The sequence below is a fragment of the Nipponia nippon genome, unplaced genomic scaffold (assembly GCF_047370975.1).
Source record: "Nipponia nippon isolate SJK-2023a ecotype South Korea unplaced genomic scaffold, ASM4737097v1 scaffold_4, whole genome shotgun sequence".
Lineage (NCBI taxonomy): Eukaryota > Metazoa > Chordata > Aves > Pelecaniformes > Threskiornithidae > Nipponia > Nipponia nippon.
The window spans coordinates 12979798-13002150 of NW_028262358.1; the positions used below are offsets into that span (position 1 = coordinate 12979798).

Here is a 22353-nt window from a genome sequence, read left to right on the forward strand (position 1 = left end):
GCGTGGAGCGAAGGGTGTGAGAGTGCTGGCTTGCTCAGAAATGAGAAAACAAAAGGCAGGTTGAGCCAGCTGAAATCTGGTAAATGCACCTGAGTAGCTGTTCCTTTTACAAGCATTAGCTATCCACCCATTTGCCAGCGTCCCACAGTTGGCTCCTATCTTACTCATCGTGTTCACTGCCCTTCTCCTTTGCTAGCCTCAGCTCTTGCTGGAGTCTCCCAAGTTGACTTTTCAGCAAGCTGTTCTCCTCCAGCAGCCGGCACAGCTCTCCTCTGCAGGGAGAGACAGCAGAGTGAGAAAACCATGCAAAAGCCCAGTTTGCTCTTGGCATCCTACGCTGGCTCCCTGCTCTATTCCCATTTGGTTTGCAAGGACAGCAAGAACTAAAGAAATCTGAGAAACAACCATCCAATAACTCACACAAAACGTGGGGACAATCAAGAGACATTGATAGAGAAGGAGTAGGTCTTCAAGGGAAGGGAAATAAAGGGGAATAAGGACAAATAGCATCAGACCCTGAATTTGTGTGGCTTCCAGCTGGCTGAAATTATTTTCCAGGCCTGCCAAGGAGTGGAAACAAAGTGATTTGGCTTATCAAGACACACTGGGACTTCATTAAAGGATAACCATGTGGTGAGCCCAATCCCTCAACTGCAGTAGAGCCACGTCTGGAGAAGTCAGCTTCCTTGTGAGGCCTCTGTGATTTTACAGTGACACAACAGCTATGACCCCAAATGCAAGGCTGCCTCTCTGCCTCATTATCCTTCCACTCTTACTGGTACTCCCAGTCTCCCATGAGGCCGTGAATACTAGCACTTGTGGGAAGGAAGCTCAGTCCTGTGTTAAACAGACAGTCCTATCCAATAGCTACTGCTAAACCCCAGGTCCACACAGGACCCAAATTCCTCAGGGAAGGGTGCAGGAGAATGGACTGTCCATCCTGCCAGGGAGGACAGCATTGCAGTTTATGGCACTGCATGTGGGAGGCAGAGTAGCTGAGGGGGGAAGTTCTTCCTCTCTTCTCCAAGCAAGCAAGCAAGCAAGAGGACTAACGCATGGGCTGCGTGGCGTTTGCTCCCCCTGCTTGGCAGGATGCTCCTCACAGCAGCAGCTTTCTGAGTCAGTTTTACATCAGGATTCACATGCTGTGCTTCCTGTGGCATCTCCAACACCCACGTACAGCTGTACAAAGCAGAGGAGATGAGTGCGTGGTCAGCCACAGCCACGTGAGCACATCCCAGGTCTCTGACCACACTCCCACAGTTAGTAAAAGACATGCGGGGAACAGCAAGACAGAACATAGCTGCTGTTATAGAGTGTCAAGAAAGAACATAGCTCTTAGAATGTCAAGAGAGAACGTAGCTGCTGTTAGAGTGTCCTGGACCATCATGTTCTTAAGCAGCCTTGTGTTTCACAAAGCATCTGCTTTTTTTTGCAGCAGCAGCACTGTGTTAGTTCTGCAAACTGCCTTTGTGCTCAAACCTGCCACCCTCTTGAGCTCTGGGTTCATTTTCAAGCCAGTGCACGACATTTTTAAGCTGCATCAGCTCCAGTTTCACCCTGTTCCTTTCCCTCCACAGCTCCATTTTGAACAGCCTGAATGTCACGTTTCCTCCTATGCTGCTGTGCCACCCTCTTCCAGGGCTTTTTTTTCCCCTCTTCTTGCTCTCCAGATCAAGTCTGTCTATGTCCTGACATGCTGCTGTGTCTGCTGTGTGAAGGCAAACCATATAACTTTACTCTCTCTGCCTCCTTCCCAGGCACATCCCCTTGTCCATTAAGGTTTCATTTCTCCTTGACAAATGCTTTCAGCTTTGGCTCCAGCTTCTAGATTGAGCAGGCCATTCGCTGCCACAGACGTCTGCACTGGTCCATCCATCACACAATTTTTCGTTTCTTCTCTGTTCCTTCGGTGCTGAGGTTGCAACAGGAGATTTTGGTCTACCTGCTCACCTGAGTCTTGGGGACCTGCTCCTTTCCCCCCAGAGGGCAGCTCTCCAGACACCCTATCCCTTCCAACACCAGAGCCCTCAGCCCCATGATCTCAGCATTATTCCCATTTCATCCTGGTGCTTTTTTTCTCTTTTTCTTCCCAACAGTCAGTATCTCACACATCTTGACTTGTTCCTCATTAACCTTCTCTTCCAACTTCAGCTGCCTCTTCCACAGAGAGACCATGTCCTTTTCCTTCCACTTCCACTGCTGCCTCTCCTGGGCACACTGCTCTTGAAGGTCTCCCCTTGGAGCCTTTATCATTGGGAAATCACCTCCTCTCACACCCATGTTGCTGCAACAAAGCCTTACAGCTCTCCTCACGCTGGGATTCACTCCCTGACAGCTCTTGATTCTGCATCTTTCTTAAAGATAAAAACCATCTTGCTGACCTGGATTTGGTAACACAGCTTGAAAAGCTCAGCCAGCCTCAGAACATACTTTTGCTGGAGAGGCAATGCAAAGTTTTCTTTAGGTTGCAAAGTTAATGCAATTACTTAAACATTGCAGAAAGTTCCCACACCATTTTGCACTTCTCAAAGACTCATCCATCAGATATTTTCCAACAACTCTGAAAGCTCCCCACTACAGCCAGTCCCTCTACCATTCACCAGAGATGGCGGTAACACAGCTCAAATGCCTTGTATTCCTGTTATTTGGGTTTGTGCCCCTGGTTTGCTACAGACTTCAGCCAAGTCACCTCCTTTCTCCCACACCGACCCTGTATCTCAGCTCCTCAGCCCCAAAACAGCGATAATGACCTAGCAAAATGCTCCGCTTGCGTATTGCCAAACGGGACTCTGCTCCTGACAAGTGGCAGCAAAGGGAGGCACAGCAGGGAAGGGGCAGAAGGAAAGCCTGGGGGCAGTGGTGGGGTGTGCTGGGAAGCAGGAGGGGGCAGGCATGGACAGGCAACAGTTTCCTGTCCAATTCCTCTCCCGTCTCCTCTGCAAGGCCATTCTGGCCCCTGGGGAAGTTGCAGAACTGGCACCACAAGCACAGGAAGGGAGGATGAACAGCCATTTAGTGACAACCTTACTCTCCCACAGGCCAGTCTGTTTTGGCTATACAGAGAAATTTAAGCCATTTTTTGCTGCTTTTAAGACCGCAGGTTGTGATGATCTAGCAAGTAGACGCAGTTTTGCTGAAGGACTAAGAAAAAGAGAGATAATAAGAAAACACTGACGAAAGCTCCCTTATTTCTCTCACTGTTTTGAGATACAGTCTTTGCTGGGCACTGCCTCTGACACAAGCTTGTAGAACATGCAGGGAAACGCAAAGTCTTGAAATAAAAGCACTCATGTAAGGGGAGTTTAGACATCTCACTTCTAACAGCTGCAGCCCTGTAATACTGCCCAGATTTTCTTCCAAATTAAAGCAGCTCTCCAGCCCCGTGAGAAATCACCCCAACCTACTCTGGTACAAGCAGGGGATGCACCCCTAGTCCCCCGCTTAGCCCCAGAAAGAGAATGGTGCCAGACCTTAGGCTCTCTCTGTTCCTGCGCTGCATCCTCAGCTCTTCTCCCTCCTGGTCCAGCTGCTGCCCTGGATGGTAAATGTCTTCGGTGTGCTGCTGTCCCACCCTGGCCTGCTCCATCTCAAACCTCTCCTCCAGCTCCAGATGCTGCACACATTTTTGCTCTTTCAGGCTATCAATTACAGCCCAGTACTTTGCAACTGTTTCTTCCAGGTCTCTTTTCTGGTCTTCCATCTTGCACATCTCAGCCTTGAAGCTTTCCTCACTGTCCTTCCTCGATCTCTCAATGTTTTTCCTCATTAACTTGATTTCCTCCTCGTAATAATTTATCTGTTGGGAGGAGACAGGATTTGGGTATTAGCACCATGCTCCCAAGAACTCCCCTCTCCTCCAATAGCTCTGACTCAGATAGATCTATTGGTCCCTCTCAACAGGGTACACTCTTCAGGCAGTTCTGGTCCCTACTGAACTTAGGGCAATTAGTCGTCTCACACAGCAGCCCCTAACAAGCAGATATCAGTGAGTCCCAGCTCTTCTCAGCAAGCAGCACAGGTCTCCCCTTTCTACTTGTTTGCAAGGGACCCTAGAGAGAGAAGGGAGAGGCCAGGGCATCATCCGCCACTGCTCCTCATATCCTTCCTCCACCCCACAGAGTGGTCCCTTGTCCAAGATGTGGTGGTGAGTAGCTGCTGCTCCCCACGGCTCCCCTGTAAACGCTAGAAACTCCAGGATTTGATGAGCACAAAGGCAGGACTGTGAAGCAGGCAGAAGATCTGCAAGCAGCTTTGTGCTCCTTGAACTGTTCATCACCTGTGTGGCAGTTTAGGATTTACTCTTGCAGTGCTGCAACGGAAACCCAGCAAGCATCCCTGACCTCTCAGTTCAGTAGCAAAAGGAGAAGCAAAGGTGGAAACTGAGGCCTCTCACATGAGCACTCACTGCTGTCTAAAGGGAGGGCTGGGCTCACGATGTCACCTTAGGGCAAGCAGGTTAAAAGTGTGCCGCAATCCCAGGGAGACAGGGCTCTGATACCCCCCTACACCCTCAGGAGACACCTGGCTGCTTCTCCTCTTGGTCCTGTCACTGGTTTTACTGCGACAGCAACACTGAGTAGAGTTGACCTCTGGTTCCCCATAAGAAGCAAGACCCACACAAACATTTTGCAAGGTGACAGAGATTCCACAAAGCCTTCCCCAGCCAGTGAGGGCTCCAAACCTTCCTAGCAGCTACGATGGGCTGGGGAAGCACATGCAATAACCCCAGCAGAGAGACGAGGTACCACCCTCCTCTCCAGCCTGAACTCTCCAGCCACCATTCTGCAGCAGATGCCCCATCAGCCATGCTGTAGCAGGGTGCTTAGCAAGCAGTTGTGCCAAGAGGTCAGGACATCTTCCCCCGCCCTCCTCACCTTGGTTTCCAGATGCACCTTCAAGTCCCGCAGCTGCTCTTGGAGCTGTTCCATTGAGAGTGACGTCTCTGTGCACGCAGAAGTGGGAACCAGAGGGCTGGGAGAGTGGCACACTGGCAGAGAGGAGCCCTGTGAGGACAGGCCTACAAGATAGCACAGGCCTGGCTGTCCTGATCAGGATGGCTGCAGTTTCATCGAGTCAAGTCCATACAACCCCAAAAGATGGAGATCCCCCATCTATCTGGCAACAAGTCCCAGGGCTGCATCACCCCTCCGGGCCAGAAGTTTTTTCCTAATGCACAACCTGAACCTCCCAACCCACAGTCTGGGGCTACTTCCTCTTTATTATATTGTGTTTCCTCAACATCCTCAACAGCGAAAATCTGCCTGTTGACTCCCAGCTGCCTAGTCCACAGGTCACCATCACCAGCTCTCGAGTTGGAAGAGCCTCCTTCCCTCCATCTCCCTCCTCCTCAGTACCATCACCCCCTTCTTCCCTCCCATGGCTGCCCAGTGCCAGAACTGGCAGCAGCAGCTCAAGCACAACAAGCCGCCCCACACTCCCATGAAAACTCCAATCCAGAGGGAACCTTGTTCTTGCTGAGAAGATGGAGAGGCACCGAACCCTCCTGCATTTTACCTCCTGCCGGCAGCCCTCTCTCAGCTCTGCTCTCCTGTAGCTGGAGACGCAGCCTTTCCAGCTCCCTCCGCAGCACTCCATTCTGGTCCCACAGCACCTGAAGCAGAGACTGGTCATGATATGGCTATGAAGCTCCCCGGGGCTGTGGGGGGCCAAGCACCCACAGGTCCCAGCAGCCATTTATACTCAGGGTCTCTTGCAGCACGAAGAGCAGAGCCCCCTCACCACCACAGTCAGAGAATAAAGATTTTCTTCTGTCTCAAGCAGGCAGAGATGAGAGATTTTGGAAGAGCCAGAGAAGAACTACAAGCCCAGATTACTGAGACCATTATTTCAAGAACCGTCATTAGACACTGTAAAGCACGAAGAGCCACAAGCAACTGCCCCCACATGCAAAAGCACACAATACCAGGGGCTTCTGCAGACACCTTGGAGGGTTGGACCTCCTGAGACCCCTCCTGACCTAAATAAAACCATTGCTATTGACCAACACACAAGAAACACCATGATCTCAGTACGATCCCTCACACAGCCCAGAGGTTTGCGTTTACATCCTCAAGACGCTCTTGTGGGCAACTGGGCTAGCCAACAAGCACTACTGTACACAGACAAAGCAACAGCAGGATTTACAGTGAAGCAAGTCCCACAGGGCTCTGGAAGGGAACATTTCTAGGTTGCAGACAGAATAAAGTGAGGCGAGAAGGTGCTGATCCCATGGGAAGCAGAGCATGAGGCAGGTCCTGCTGCCTGCTTAGCACAGAGACATCCTCAGAGGCCAGCACAGGAGTTTATCCCATCTCAGTGCCAACATTAGCCTGCAGCAAGGAGTCCCATGGCTGAACACCACACTATAAGCCACCACACCAGTGCAACGAGCCACGTTCATGAGCGTGTCTGGAGCTGGGCAACTGCTTGTTTCACTTCACACCCTCCATCCCATACTGGAAGCAACAGCGTACAAGGCATCCTGCCTCCCTCTGTACTGTCCACTTTGAGCAGACATCAAATTATATCCCATATGCTGCCACCCAGGAAACTGATGGGCTGCAAGAGACTATGAACTAGGATACTTCCAAAGATCCCAATTAATAAATATTATTGAGCAGATCTAGACAAATGCAAACCCAGTTTGTTTAATCCCCATTCTAAATAAGAGAGCAGAGGAGGAGGAGGGGGGCTGACAGCATTCAACAAGGGTAAAGGATAAACTCGAGTGGGTGCCTTTACAGGGGCAGATGAAGCCTGAAGGCTGAACCTCTCTATCCATCAGCATTCTCATGGGCAACTCTGGGGCGGCTCAATGGGAGGAAAAATTGCAGTACTGAGTATCTTCAACCCTCTGGTGCCACCTGGAGCAATGCTGCGCTGGATAGTGCTTCAGCATGTTTGCCCTTAATTACAGCTTCAAGAGGGGCTGTCTCCTGCATCCGTGAAACGCCTTTGCTGAAAATGCAGATTTCAGCCCCTGATGGGGGGATCTGATAAGTCACCGTCTCTACTCAGTGGCATTCCCCAGTCATACATAGCACTTGGAAGCAAATGGGCAATGCAATAAGCACAGGACTCAGAAGCCACGGAACAGAGCACCCAGCAACTCACAACATGCAATATATATAAAGTCACTTAAAATTGAGAGAAGGGCAATGGAGGCTGTGCTCATGTCCCCGAGAGCCCAAAGCTCTGGGCAGGAGCACAGCACCCTGCAGGACGTACAACACACACAGCACCAATGCCTGGACCACACACACACACCAGGTACCTGGACAGGCTCACCTTGACTCTCTAGCAGAGTCCAGCAGCAACAAGTTTTGTCGAGGTTGTTAAAGTGGGGCAAGGAGGAGGAAGGAAAAAAAAAACACATAGAAGAATTTGGCTGATAACATGTTTTCCAAAGAAGGAGAACAGCTTTCTCCTTGTGTTCAAGAAGAAATGCAACAGAGCCCAATGTGTTCTGTACTTACACACAGACCTACATGGTTCCCAAACAAAATGGCCTGTGGCTACAGGGTGGCAGGAAGGGAGGAATTTACGACCCACCCCTACTCCCCCTGCCAGTATCCCAGCAAGGGAACCAGCCCATGGAGGGCTGCAGGAGCAAGGAGACAGGCTGCCTTACTGATAGCACAGCTGTGTTCTGCCTCCTGCCAAAGGACTGAGCAAGGCAAGAAGGATCCCCCCTCTGCACTCTGATCAGGGCTGACTCCCTCCTCTCCCCCAGGCCAAAGTGGCCAACAGATGTGCTGATGAGAGCTGTATTTTCACGACAGCGTGGCTGGAGAGCTGCCCACCCGTACCTGGCACTGCCGCTCGTACTCCAGGACAATCTCTGCAAAGCACTCGCTCTGGTTCGGGAGCTCTGGGCTGTGGGGCTCCACCTGGCCCAGCTGCACAAGCACAGGGAAACACTTCTCATCAAGGAAATTATCACCTCTCCAAACGGAGAGGCAAAAGCTCTACTAAATCACTGGAGTAATGGTGCTACACCCATAGATTCAATGGAAGGGTTCCTATTGACACCTGTGGGATGGGTCAGATGCAGAAAGAGGAGGAAAAACATTTTTCTTCATGTGTGAGAGACACCAAACCACAGGCAGGCTAGCTTTACCAAACTGGCTAACAAGACCACAGACTCATGTCTTTCCCCAGATCCTTTTTACCAGGTGCCTCACTGGAGTGGAAGACACTAAAACTCACCCTTTACTTCAATACTTGTGAAAAAGAAAGCTTTTCTTTTCTGGAAACCAAACTCTAAAGTTCCCACTTGAAGACTGCAGATTTGCAGAATCTTCTACAATTGCAAACTTTCCTCCTCCTTTCTTTTCAAACTTCAAAAGGTCTAAATCAAAAGCCAATATTTTTTCTTTCCAGGTTGTCATTAACATGCAGGAGAGTTCGAAGAGGGGGAGACCATAACAACTGACCCAAAACACACAAGATTTCATAGAAAAGGGTCAAGCTTTTGACGAGTTCCTGAAAAGTTCTTATTTAACCACAACAGAGAAAGAAAGGCTACCTTGTCCTTCACAACGCAGTTGAGTTCTTTCTGCAGCTCCAACACCAGCTTCTCAGAGGCCGCCAGTTTTTCAGCCATCTCCGTGACTTTGTTTTGCAGCTGTGTGTTCTCCTGCAGACAAAAGGGAGAAGATTCTCTTGATGTTGTGGGTCCTCACATCGCAAGACAGGTTCATCAGCCACGGGCCTTCAGCATGAAGCTGCAAAACAACTGGCACATCAGCATGCTGAACACAGCACAGCTCACAGGAGACCCTGCTTTGGACAGCATGCTGCTGATAGACACCATGTGGGCTGGGGTTTGGCTCATCTCTCCAAAGGACAGACGTAGGACTGGGTTTTTCAGAATAAGAGCCAGACAGCCCCACAGGCTCATCTCGACCTCTATTTCACAAAACTATGGTTTCCCTTCACAGCCAACAAAGGCAGCAAGTCCTGAGCTATCTCCATCTGTACTTCTACACTGAACAGCCCTGGGAAAATCCCAGGCATGCAGACACCATCGTCTCTGCTTTTGGCATGGTCCCTGGCACAATTTTAGCTGCAGCCACCAGGTGTTCAGGTGTTACCAAGGGCCAAACCATTCCCAACAGACAACATGGAGGTTTAATAATGTCATGGCAAGGGAACAAGCTCTGTATTTAACTAAATAGTATGGATGTGGCTGATGATTTTTCTGCATAAAACTCCTGCCCTTCCCAGCAAGAGCAACACAAACCATCCCTCCTTGTTACCACCTCTGCTTTGCCTCCTCTGAAGAAGTGAAGATGTTTCACCCAGGGCAGTTTTACTTACCTTCATCATGCAGTTCAGTCTCCCTTGCAGGCTGGCCTCTTTGCTCTGGAGGAACTGTGTATCAGCCTCCAGCTTCGCTTGGTCATTCATTGCTTGCTGCAAAAGCAGCTCTTTTGCCTCTATTTCTGCCTGAACGTCCCTAGGGAAAAAAAGCAACATGGTTGGGGCACCCGGAGCATGTTCTCAGATGGCCACAAGGTCCAGACACCCCCTCTCACCATGCACAAAGCAGGAGAGGAGAGCTCGATTGGAGGGATGCTGGGACTGTAGCAGGGGGGAGGTGTCTTCAGGGACTTCTCTGCCACTGACACAATGGCAAAACAAGTGGGAGATTCATAAAAGGAGACTGGGACGGGAGGGAGACGCTGTGGGCACCCATAGGAAAACCATTTTCCCTCCCCACCAAAAGAACCTCTCCTACTTGAGCTTGCTCTGGGTGTGCTCAAGAGTGATGTACTGCTCATCCAACTCCCTGCCAAGCTGCAGGCAGCGTCTCTCCACTTCCTGCATGTCCAGCCTCGCCTTGTCCCTCTCCCTGGCGATCTGCCTCACCTGGATCCTGCAGGCACAGCAAGCAGTGCATTAAGAGACATCTCATGCACCCCACAGAAGGGCCCTTCTCACAGGGAGCAGCACACTTACCTGAGGCACTGCAGTTTGTATCCGTAGGAGGTGATGGCTGCATGCTGAAGCCCACCCCTGGGGACCATGAGTGCGCTGTCCAAAGCTGCAGGCAGCTCTGCCAGGCTCACCTGCTCTTCTGTGCTGCTACTCAGCCTCTGCAAGGACAGCACAGACTGAAATCACTTTCTCCCTCTTCTAACAGTGCCAACAGGACTTCTGTTGTTACACCACCTGACCACCCTCCAGTCTTTCAGAGATCCGCCCCCATCTCACAGATAGGCTTAGACCACATCCACCCCAGATTTTCCCCAGCCCTGGGGTGGCCAAACCCTGCCACCCCATCATGAACCTGACTGCAAGTGCTTCTTCCACCCTGGATGGCTGCTTGCTGAAAGGCCTCGCTGCTCACTTCACCCACCACCACCGGACAAGGCAGCTCCAGAGACCTTGAGGATCTCCTCTAGGTTCTTCCAGGGCTCAGATGGCAATGACAAGTTCAGGCTTGGCAAATCTAGTGCTGTTGCCGATGCTGAAGAAGAGATGGGGGCCCACGCAGCTTGGCCGGAAGGATGGACTGCTTCCCTGTGCACTGTCCTCTGACACTGAGGAAAAAAGCAGCAGAGATAAGTCACTGGGGCAAAATTGGCAGAGAAAAACTGACAGCTTTTGATACTGAAAGGAAACTCCAGGGATCCCATCAATATTGGAGAATGTTCCAAAAACAACCCCAAGCTGCCAGGAGGGAGATGTCCTGAGCTGACCTTAAGGCAGCCACAATGTCTGGGATGACAGGCACAGACCATGCACTTTGGTCTCCCTACTAACCCATGAAAACTCAGTATCCACAGAAAGACCAACGTGGAAAGTTATGTAGCATCAGAGGGTTTTGTGAAAACTGTCATATGGGGACCGCCAGCCAACATTTTGTTTGATCTAGAAGCTAAATTTGGGTTGAGGTCAGCTTCAAAGGTAAATGAGATTCAACCAAGCTGAACCAAAAAGCAGAACCCAGAAAGCTGATACAGAACTGGTAACACCTCCAAGAGCACCAATTTCATACCAGGTTTGGAGGAAGCCTGTCCTCAGAGAACTGTTACCTCAAAGTCTTAAGCCAAAAGAACCTGAAACAATTCTTTTTTTTCTTTTTCTTTTTTTTTTGAGGGAGCTGTTTTGCTCAGAATCCTGGATGGAGCTGTCCCAGCTGTCACAGTAATCAGCTATTCACTTCTACCTTAGTGCATTAAAGGGCAGTTACTTCAAAAGCATTTGCAAATGCCTTGCCAGTCCTTGGAATGAAAAGCACTAAGGAGAAAGAAGTATTTTACATCAGACAAAGAAAACGTGGATGAAGCTTGCTCCATGCACTAAAAAGGGGACAACCTGAGTCACAAGAGGTGCAGAGATGTCAGTGCTTCTGAAGCCAATGAATTGGGGTGATCTTTCCCCTCCGCTAGGATATGCATCCTTCTCCCTCCTGTAAAAAGATGAGGCTCGACAGCCCTCTGTTGTTCTGTATTACCATCCCACTCCACCTGCACAGGGTTTGCTCCTACTCAGGCAGCTCCCAAGGAAGCCTTTCAGTCACCATGCAGTGGGTGAAGTCCAGACCATATCCAAAAACTGACTGACAAGTGGAAAACTCTCCCCAAGTCACCACTCTCAGATGCCCAACTAATGTCTATTAAATCACCCCATTGTGAAACGAAACATCTTGGCCTGAATTGTTCTCAGTAGAACCCATTCTTTAGCCTCCTTTTTTGTGGGGAAACAGATGGAGAAACCTTTCTAAGTGTGACGGCTGGATTTGTGTCTGGATTCCCTGCAGGACGTTGTAGAAATATCAAACACAAATGAACTGTCCTGTGTAAGGAACTGGCAATGACTTTATGGTTCCTTATCCAAAGTTAATGGCAATCAACTCCAAGGAGCTGCAGATCAAGGCCATCAACCAGGATCCTTTTTACAAAGAAATCTTTCTGCCTTTCAGCTCACCCCATGAAGTGCTGACAGTCTTGCTGCTTGAGAGACATTGGCATACCTTGGAAAAAGGTGGTCATGTGGCTGAACAAGCCAAACTGCAACTCCTCAAAGCTCACCCTTCCATCTCCATCCTTGTCCAGTTCAGTGAATAAATTTGAGATCCTAAAAAATGAGTACAAGAGAAGAGAAACTCACCAGCTGCAGGAACACAGCTCAAAGCATCCAAACAGCTTCTTAAAATAAATCCCATCTTTTTTACAGTACAAATGGAACACAATTAAAAAACTATTCTTGAAAATTAACACTCCACGCACACACAAAGGAACAAACTCCTCTCCACAAAGCCTGAAATGTGAGCCCCAGCAGTGCATGCAGACAGGTATAAAAACCACTTGAATCCTGCTTCAGTTTTGGGAGAGAAGGGGACTAAGGCCCCATGCCTACTCTGGGACCCTGAAGAGATACAGTCACCCTGTAATTTAATTTTGGAAATGGTAGGCTATTTGCAGAGACACACAGCAAAAGGACAAAATACAACGGGAACAAGCTGCAACAAGGGAAACCTCAACTGGCCATAAGGAAAAAATTCTTCCTCCTGAGTGCATTGCAGCCCTGGGACAGGCTCAGAGAAGCTGTGGGGTCTCCATCCTGGGAGATACTCCATCCTAGACTGGACAAGCCCTGAGCAACTTGGTCTAGCTTGAAAGTCAGCCCTGCTGTGAAGAGGACTAGCCCAGATGCCTCCAGAGTTCCCTTCTCACCTAACCCTGCCTCCGTCAGACACTACAGACCAGCTCCTCTCCACAGGAAGCCATCTGTGTCCCCAGGGAAATGCAGCCGTGCTGGGGTACGCCAGCTCAGGACCAGTGCCTGTGGTCTAGGGGAGGCAAAGCTTACTTTTGACAGTCACTTCCTTTGGCTCTACAGATTCACTGCCCAGAACTCACTGCCCATCCTTCTCTCAACAAGCCAGCTCCCAGCCTTTCCCTGCTCACCTCCTTCCTCAGCTCCTTCGGCTAAACGCTGGCTGAGGAAAGCCTTGCCTCCAGTGCCTACCTCCTCTGGGAGGGCCCGGACTTGAGCTTCAGCCATGTCTCAGGAAGGGCTGGGCACCTGCCGGTAGCTGCAGGCTGGGTCAGGCTTCCAAATGAAAACACAGCACGCATCGGCCATCCTAAAAACAGCCTCGCCACAACTATTTGTGAAAGAATACTGTAAGGACCAAACCCCCTGTATCTGTATTCATCCCTGTAAGGACAATGGAAGAACACAGCCAATGTCACTGACACGACAAGGATGACGGGGACCAAGCAGCATGACTCCCCTGTCACAAACTCAATCCAGGCATGTTAGCACCATGCCACCCTCCTACATTCCCCCGCAAATCCCAGAGGATCTGTACCATGTCCTCTCCTGATGGCTTGCCATTGCATTACACATAAGGATGAAGGAAGCCATCATACCTTGTGCCTCCAGCATCATGTTCACAAAAGAGCTTTATCACTTTCAGCCTCTTTGCCTTCAGGCTCTGTAATATGAAAAACGAGAAAAGAGCATCAGTCACAGTCCGCCCCAGGGCAGGGGTCACACACCCCAAACCTGCCGGCTCCGCTGAAACATCCTGGCACACCTCACAACCAGAATGGGAACAACCCATGTGAAGCACTCAGCCTGACTCACTCAGGCACCCTCAGACATGCTAGGACTGGAAATGTTTTGTGGTTTTGTAACAAACAACTTCATTTTACCATGTCAAACATTTTAGCTCAGGACTCAGAAAAGTGCCTTGCCAAGCAGGAGAGAGCCTTTTCCCACAAAAGTTTAAGGGTTTGTTCAGAGATCAGGCAAGTATCCAGGGTACCCATGGCAGGAGGACGGTTAAATCTGCCCTCTGTTCAAGGATGAAAAAAACATCGTAGGAGGAGGAGAAAAAAGGGAAAAGATGGAAGATACAAATCCCGCTGAAATCCCACGTGGGAACGGAGGACAAGGGGGTGTAGCATGCCCACATCCAAACCCTCTGCCCCAAAAGCAAACCCAGAGATCCAGCTCCGTGAAAACTGGATCCCAGCTGCCTGCATGACACGGACAGAGAAATGAAAAGGGCATCAGCTGAGGAAAGGCAGAGCAAAGCATAGGTCCTTCTCCTCTGGTCTCTGTTGAGAACCTCTAAGTCTCGTTCAACCGCCTGCTCTGAGCTCAGGTTTGCAAATCAACCCTCGTTTGACACCCCTGGGCTTGCAGAAGAGGTGATACGGTTTGACAGCCAGCCCATCCTCCCCCTACAAATTGCCTAGGGTGTTCCTGGGTCTGGACACTGGGCAAGACAGGCTGCTCCGCACACACTTGCGCAGGCCCCTGGGCGCCGAGGGGCCCGCGCCGCGGCGCCCAAGGGCCTGCGGTGGCCAAAGCCTAGGCCGCGCCTAGGCCTCGCCTAGGCCGCACCGGCCCCGCCACCCCCGACCCTCACTCACCGCGCCGCCGCGCATGCGCACGCCGCTCCCGCCCGCCCTCCACCCCGGCCGCCGCGCATGCGCGCAGGTCGCCGCGCATGCGCAGCGGCGCGGTGTCTCGGTGCGCGGCGGCGGCGGCGGCGGTGCGTGAGGGGCGGGCGGCGGGAGAGGGAAGGCCTCAGGCATGTCGGGGTCGGCGGGATCTGGCGGGACGACCGGCTCGGCGAGGAAGCGGTTGATGAAGGAGGAGGACATGACGAAGGTGGAGTTCGAGACGAGCGAGGAGGTGGACGTGACGCCCACCTTCGACACCATGGGGCTGCGGGAGGACCTGCTGCGCGGCATCTACGCCTACGGTGCGCGGCGGGGCGGCAGCGGGGGGGGAGAGGGAAGGCAGAAGGGGACGGCGGGGCGGGGGGGGGGGGGGGTCGTCGCCGGTGGCGGCGCCCGGATGTGGGGCGGCGCGCCTGCGCGGTGTAGCCGCCGCCCGCTCGGTTCCGGGGCTGCCCCGCCGCCGCTGACGGTAACGGCCGCCTCCGCAGGTTTCGAGAAGCCGTCGGCCATCCAGCAGAGAGCCATCAAGCAGATCATCAAGGGGAGAGACGTGATCGCCCAGTAAGTGGGGCTGCCGGCGAGGGGGCGGCCTGCTCGCGGGTGGGAGCGGCCTGTGCCCGGAGGGGGTTTTGGGCCCTGGGGGGGGGCGTGTGTCAGTCACACTCGCTGCCAGAAGCTCGAGCGAGATCTGTCACCCGTGGTCCTCGCCTGCTGCTCGGCAGGATTAGGGAGATCACATCACGAGCGATACGGGGTGAAACTGGCTAACTGGCACATAGACCGTGATCCTGACAGTTGTTAATGTCAGTTTATTAGGTTTAGGTATGTCACTGTCATAAAGATTCAGCCAAGGGATTGTGTGTGGTCAGTGAATAGGGCTCTGAGGCTCTTGGGAATGTTTTCCGGCAAAGCCAGAGCAGTGTAGAGACAACTGCAGTCTCAATCAAGGGAAAAAGTAAGCAGAAGAAAATCTATTATGTCTCTAGAGACAAAGAAGGATATGCATCCCACTAAAAAACATCCTTTCTAGGTTGCTAGTGGGAATTGCTAGCCTTCCAAATTGTATTGGCTCAACTACCATTTACTTTAAAAGAAAAATATTATGTACAACAAATTGCAGGAGGTTAAAATGCTGATCTGCTAAGGGGTAAATATGCCAGAGCCGGGGAGCCTGCAACAAAGTGCTCTATCCCTGATACTGCAGTTCTCAAAGCTGCTTGTCTGCAGATCACGCTGTGATCCTAACAAAACTTTTGTCAGATACGCTGTTGGCGATACTGATTCCTTTGCAGTGAAGGAGTGGCAAAGAGCAGAGGGGCGGAATATATTGAAATTGCCTATGTTGTTTGTCCAGACATCCAGAGTATTCACCAAACATCTGTTTCTCAGGTCACAGTCAGGAACAGGGAAGACAGCAACGTTCTCCATCTCTGTTCTGCAGTGCCTGGATATACAGGTAATTTCATAGCACGTGCTAAAAATGTTTTTTAACTAAATTGGTAGAGTCTTCCTCATAAAAGTCTTCATTTTTAGAGTGAATAAATGAATTGAAATCTTTTAGTTATGAGCAGTGAACTTCAGACAAATTTCCAACTGAAAGTTTAACCAGACTACCCTGTAACAATTTAACTGTTAAACCCACCTTGGCAAAATAAGTTCAGATAAAGTCTTGTAATTATAAAGTTGGCTTTAACAGCTGACCTCTTTCACATACATTAGAGGGCTAAATTAATCTCTCACCAGGCAGAATTGCGCTCAAACAGGCCTAATAGCATCAGCAACCTGTCTGAACAGTTGGCGCACATTGCACGGAATCAAACCTAGATTTTTGACTGACAAATGTTTGCTTTTGTTCTAGTCAGGGGCATCGTGTCCATCCAATTGTTTTTTAAGTGTAACTTGAATGTGTAGATGCTGTGGAATAAAATGATGATTTTCTGTGGGCCAGTACCCTTTTAAGTAAAGCTTAGATTGTTATTCACCTGTCAGTGCCTGGGGACATAAAAATAAACGTTGCATGTTTGAAATGAAAAGGTCAGCTTTATGCTTCATTTCTGTAAAGTGCTCATAATATTTTTCAAACGTAACACTTCAAAACATTCTCATGGAATCCTTTTGCAATGCAAGGTTTTTATCTGAACTGAACGTGTGAAGTTGAAGTGATTTAAATTTGTTTCTATTCTATTGCAAGAAAAGTACGCACTTTTATAATTGTTTTCAGAAATTAGGTTGGAATGAAAATTGAGCTATCAAAGAACTGCTTAAGTGCTGTCTTGCCAAAAGTAACTTAAGTAAGAGGCTGTTACTGTGTAAATGCTCTGTGTGAGAGCAGCTTTCTAGATGTACTGACCCTTGCAAACACTAGGTTTTAGCACAAAATTCTATGATTAATCCTTCAGAGGTGACATTTCAGAGTACTTTGGGATCTGTAATCTCTATTATGCTTGGTTGATACCTGCCCTGTGATTAACTGCATTGTGATCACCTGTTTTAATCAGGTTCGGGAGACCCAGGCATTGATCTTGGCACCAACTCGGGAGCTGGCTGTACAGATTCAGAAGGTAGGAGCATTTAAATTGCCATCTGTAAAGCACTTGCAAGGTCTGGGGCTGATTCTCAGGTGTTCTCCAGCAGAGCTCAAAGCACAGCTTCTGCTTTTTGTTTCTGTTCCTGAAAGGAATAAGAAATTCTGATAAAGGGCTGTTTTGCTGATCTGCATTATATCCATTCTTGCTTACATGATGATGTTGTCTAGCAGTCTAAGGTTTTGCACGTTCCTAACTGAATTTTTAAGGACAGCACTTTTAAAGCAGTTGTGATCACTGGGGAACTGAGTTCCCAGTGTTTGAAAGCCTGCTGTTGAGGAGGTTTGGGTAACAGGCATAAAAAAATCCTTCTAATGGCTTATGCTTACATCTCCTTAAAAAAATCCACCGTATGGCTGTGGAGACCTGCGTCTTCATGAACACAAACTTCATGAGAGCTCTGTTAATTAAGCCATTCGTTTGTATCAACACAGGGTCTTCTTGCTCTGGGAGACTACATGAATGTCCAGTGTCACGCCTGCATTGGAGGGACCAACGTGGGCGAAGATATCCGAAAACTGGATTACGGGCAGCATGTTGTTGCTGGCACTCCAGGCCGTGTGTTTGGTAAGGAGATGTGGGAGGTTCAGACCTGAGCTGAGCCATGGGAAACTCCCGCAACTTTTGCGCGCTTAGATTTGAAATAGCATGAAAACTACATTTATCGTGACACCGTTAATGTAACATTAATGTGAAGGTAACAACTTACTGTAGCAATAGCTGGAAAAGACTAGAGAGAAATCAACAGGGATAGTACTTGGATTTTCTCTGTTTATATTTTGCTTTTCATTGTTAAAGTGTTTCTCTATATGATGGCATGGGAACAAAGAGTATTTTTAAAGCACAAAATACTGTAGTCCCAGGAAATACTTCAGAATCTTGGAGGAGATAGGAGCTGGGTCTACCTGAATGTCCAAGTTAGGTCCAATTTTTCTGCATGCTGGCCATTGCTCTCTCTTTGTTAAATCAGGTGCACTTACAGCTGGTACTTTGTGGTTTTGTTGAATGAAGATTTTTATACTTACTGCGCACGGCAGTTACCACAGCAATGGTGTTAGCCTTCAAGCTCACATCTTCTGGATGTCTGAGAAACAGGCAGCACTTTCTTACACAAGCACCTGCCACTGGGAGAACATAGAGCTCCACAAGTGAAAAAGATCCAAAAAATTAGCAGCTGCTGAACTGGGCTGGCTTTGAACAGCACACTAACAGCAAATACTTTTCTATCACAGTATTAAGGGATTACACAAAGCCATGTGCTTTTTCAAACAGGATCTGGATTTGCCCAGTCTGTTGACGAAAAGTTCATGTAGCATTTTGCATTTCTTACATCCAGCTTCAGTTACTGTGGGAGACTGGGTCACCTGTCCTGTGCAGTTAGCAAATAGCATCCCACAGCTTGGACTCTCAGAGCTTCCCTGCAGTCGGTGCTCCCTTAGCCAGGCTGCAGAGACATCCCCCTGGGTTGCAGGGTGCAGCGGGCACGCTGTGGCCCTCAGATGTGCTTTCCATCACCAAACACCAGTCTCTGTTGGCAGTAGGGGAAGTGCCTGTCCCTCCTCCACCGAAATGCCCTGACAGCAGCTGAGAGCAGTGTAGGCTCGCTTGCTTTCAGAGCCTTTTCCTCTTACAAAGTGAAATCTTGCAGATATGATTCGTCGTCGAAGTTTAAGGACTCGTGCCATCAAAATGCTGGTGTTGGATGAAGCAGATGAAATGCTCAATAAAGGTAAAATATTTGTCTCCCTTTGAATTCCTTTCTTCTCACCTCTTTGAGATTCCAGGTGTCCCAGCTGGCAGTCCCACTTCTAAAAACAATTGGTTTTGTCCAAGTTAGACAATTATAGTTAATTATAGGCTGTAACAGGTTAAAGTACTGAATATGTCATGTCTGATTTAGTTGTAGCATTCTTTTCAATAGTTATAAATTCTTGAGCACTGCCTTTCGTACTTTACTGTGTACCACAGCCACATTGTAGTGGGTTTGGGAAAATAGGAAGAGACGAGCAATATGTGACACTGGCTTTGAGTTACTGATTCACTCATTAATGTTCATCTCGTAGCATAGGCCCAGTACTGAATTCCAGATCAAATTGTGAAAGAGCAGGGTACTGGGGAGAAGGATGTGCTGACTGTTCTGTGCAACTTGATTTGCTTTTCAGGTTTTAAGGAGCAGATTTATGATGTGTACAGATACTTGCCTCCAGCTACACAGGTGGTTCTGATCAGTGCCACTTTGCCTCATGAAATTCTGGAGATGACCAACAAATTCATGACAGACCCCATTCGCATCTTGGTGAAACGGTGAGTGAGTTTCCTTGGAAAGAACAGGAGATTGAGTTGGTCCAGCCGTGGGCAGTTCACAGTATTAACTGATTTAACTGTACAGAGTTTCTCACATTCTTTCTCACCACTGCAGTTTGTTTAGGTGTTTGCAGACATCCTCATGTCCTGTTTTCCAGCAGAGGCCAACTTGTCTGTCTGACTTTATCCTTGTTCAGTTCTGTTTGCTGCTGCTCAGCCTGACTGTCCCCAGCCCTCTTATCCTCCCCATGTAGAGCAGCCTCTTCTCCTGGAAATCCATCTTTCACAGCTACCCAATTCCTGTGCTCCTCCAGAGAATTTTTCTAGGCCTCCTCCATTAATTTGGTATATTATATAGCAAGCCAAAAAAGCCTTTAGCTGACTGATCCTGAATGCCCTTGAAAGTGTAGCTTATGTGTAGTGGTGGCACAGGTCCTCATGCACTGGAACTCAGCAGGAGTCAAGAGGAGTCAGTGTAGGCAGCCTGACCTCTTACACTGCCCCGTTTACCTTTCTTCGGTCTCTCTTGTCAAGAAGCATGAAGGTAAAAATGATGAGAACAGAAACGTTTCCCTTTGAAGCTGTCTGTCTAGAGCAGAGAGGGTGCCCCAGGGGCTCTAGTCTCTGTTGCGTGGGTCGCGTTGGAGGCCCTTCTTAGAGCAGGCTTCTCCAGGGGCTTTCTAGGACATCTTGGACTTGTGTATAGACCCAGCAACCCACAGCGCAGAGCTGTGATCTCTGCTGAAGCACACCCAGCCCTCCTAACTGCATTGTATGTATTCACCTACTTGTGGTGTGGTATAGCTGTTGTTCTTCCCTACAGTGATGAGTTGACCCTCGAAGGAATCAAGCAGTTTTTCGTGGCTGTGGAGAGGGAAGAATGGAAGTTTGACACCTTGTGCGATCTCTACGACACGCTCACAATCACCCAGGCTGTCATCTTCTGTAACACCAAGAGAAAGGTACAGCAGCCATCAGATGGGCATGTTACTTTTAGAGGGTGACTCGGAGGAGAGTGCTAGACAAACCCCGTTAAGAAGTCTGGTTGTTACCCTGTTCGGGAATTGTTTAGTAAGAACAGACGTTAAACATTTGTCTTTGATATGTGCCTAGCTTAAATAACTGGCTAGACACAGACCTGATGCAGTCGCCTCTTTAGAGAAGTAGAACTGATAAGGTAAGAATCTGCCTATTCTTCTAATTGCTTATAATCCCTGAAACAAAACCACACTTTCTAAATAAATGCCCTTAATTCCTTTCCTTTCAGGGCTCCTGGAGCCCTGTATCATATAGCCGATGCTTTCTAAGGATTATTTACTTCCTTTAGCTCCAGAATGCTTGTTAAAGTGTCTCTCAGTCCTCACCAGCATATGTTTCTGCAAACAGTCTCCAAGCACAACAAGCACGTTTGGCTCTCGTGAGCAAAGAGCTAACCTGGGCTGCTTGGCTCTGTGCGCAGGTAGACTGGCTCACAGAGAAGATGAGAGAAGCCAACTTCACGGTTTCATCCATGCACGGGGACATGCCACAGAAGGAGAGAGAGTCCATTATGAAAGAGTTCAGATCTGGCGCAAGGTAAATGCATTCAACGGTGTTTAATTGCTACCTCAGGGCAGGGTTTCTTCCAGCATCTGAAGGGAACAGGCCTCAGAAACCCATAATACCTCTCCCCTCTGAAGCTCAAATGAGGAAGAGCTCTGAGTCCCATCTGTCCCCCTGTGGTGTCACAGGGTTGGGAGATTCCCAGTTTCCAAGGAGGGATGCGCATAGGCACAGAATTAGTCTCTTATTTTGCTGAAGAGGTTGGGAGTTGCTGCATTTAAAATAAGTCAAGGAAAAAAAATATTTGGGCTCTGTCCTGTATTTTAAACTCTTAGGAGCATCGTATTCTTTTTGAAAGATCAGAGCTGCCTTGGTACTATCTGTCTTCACTGAAGTTTGGGGATGCTGAGAGTGTGCTGTGGGGAGGGGGGAGCGCAGAACAGCAGGGGATGCCCTGCACTGGAGACTACAACTTCTCAGCTCTCACACCCACCTCGCTGGGGTGGAACAGCCGTAACCATCCCCTTCTCTTTGCAGCCGAGTCCTTATTTCAACAGATGTTTGGGCTAGAGGCCTGGATGTGCCTCAGGTGTCCCTGATCATTAACTACGACTTACCCAACAACAGAGAACTCTACATACACAGGTAAGCTCGGCCTTCACGTGGGGGGGTGCAGCTGGATTACCCTTCCCCAAGGTGGCTCCATTCTCTCTTTCCTTCTGCCTCCGCAGAATTGGCCGGTCAGGCAGATACGGCCGAAAAGGTGTAGCAATCAACTTTGTGAAGAATGACGACATCCGCATCCTGCGAGACATCGAGCAGTACTACTCCACCCAGATAGATGAGATGCCCATGAACGGTGAGCGCAGGCCAGCCCCAGCGAGGCTGCTGCCCTCCTCCAGTGGGGAACTGGTGTGCTGCATCTGAAAGAGAAACGCCAGATGCTTTGTTATGCCACGTGCCTCCTTCCCAAGCCTGACCCATCTTTGCTTCCCCTGGGGGGAGGAACCTGGGAACAGCAGTAGGTGCGCTGTGCTGTACTGCGGCTCTCAGCATGCTTGCTACATACTAATATTCTCTCATTTTCTCTCATTTCAGTTGCTGATCTTATCTGAAGGTCCGTGTTTACCAGGGAGTTGTACTCGTACTATTTGGTAGCCTCCATAATTCTGTTTTGGACCCACATCCTTTTATCATATTGCTGATCATATGTTCTTGAGTCGAGCTGCACTTGGGAACTTGTGTAAATAATGTCTTTACTCCTGCCCATGTTTTTCAATAAAAAAAGGAAGTTTTACCATAACCTGTGCTTAATTATTTTAACCCAAGATGGTAACAGGCAGGCAGTTTTGATATACTGCCATACTTGGCTAGCAGAATTGAAAAAACATTTGACATTCAGTATATCTAGGTTCATTCCTGTTCCCCACCCCTTCATTGTCGCTGTGCCATGCTACCTGATGTCCTGTTTAGTTTCCTTAACTTGA

General features: G+C 49.3%; 2 protein-coding genes across 8 annotated transcripts in view; one reads left to right on the forward strand and one right to left on the reverse strand.

Annotated features, from left to right (window-relative positions):
- The window catches only part of NINL (ninein like), a 39158-nt gene extending 24884 nt beyond the window's left edge, over positions 1-14274 (reverse strand). For 3 of the 7 annotated variants that reach the window (XM_087777515.1, XM_087777516.1, XM_087777517.1), the window contains exons 1-13: positions 13677-14274; positions 13392-13456; positions 11987-12090; positions 10395-10550; positions 9967-10103; positions 9746-9883; positions 9325-9463; positions 8531-8641; positions 7812-7901; positions 5518-5614; positions 4878-5038; positions 3474-3799; positions 165-272 (exon numbers count right to left, since the gene is read on the reverse strand). In XM_087777515.1, the coding sequence (XP_087633641.1) occupies positions 165-272; positions 3474-3799; positions 4878-5038; positions 5518-5614; positions 7812-7901; positions 8531-8641; positions 9325-9463; positions 9746-9883; positions 9967-10034 (1238 nt within the window). In that variant the 5' untranslated portion in view covers positions 10035-10103; positions 10395-10550; positions 11987-12090; positions 13392-13456; positions 13677-14274. The remainder of the gene's footprint in view (positions 1-164; positions 273-3473; positions 3800-4877; positions 5039-5517; positions 5615-7811; positions 7902-8530; positions 8642-9324; positions 9464-9745; positions 9884-9966; positions 10104-10394; positions 10551-11986; positions 12091-13391; positions 13457-13676) is intronic. The other 4 variants (XM_087777519.1, XM_087777518.1, XM_087777521.1 and 1 more) reach the window with 4 other exon arrangements.
- Positions 14275-14503: 229 nt separating this feature from the next.
- EIF4A3 (eukaryotic translation initiation factor 4A3) lies at positions 14504-22169 on the forward strand. The gene is made up of 12 exons (XM_087773847.1): positions 14504-14737; positions 14924-14996; positions 15825-15891; positions 16934-16996; positions 17455-17587; positions 18669-18749; positions 19183-19324; positions 20148-20286; positions 20784-20899; positions 21404-21511; positions 21598-21725; positions 21965-22169. Exons 1-12 carry the CDS (start codon positions 14566-14568, stop codon positions 21979-21981), a joined length of 1239 nt encoding a protein of 412 aa, XP_087629973.1. The 5' UTR covers positions 14504-14565; the 3' UTR covers positions 21982-22169.
- The last annotated feature ends 184 nt before the right edge of the window (positions 22170-22353 follow it).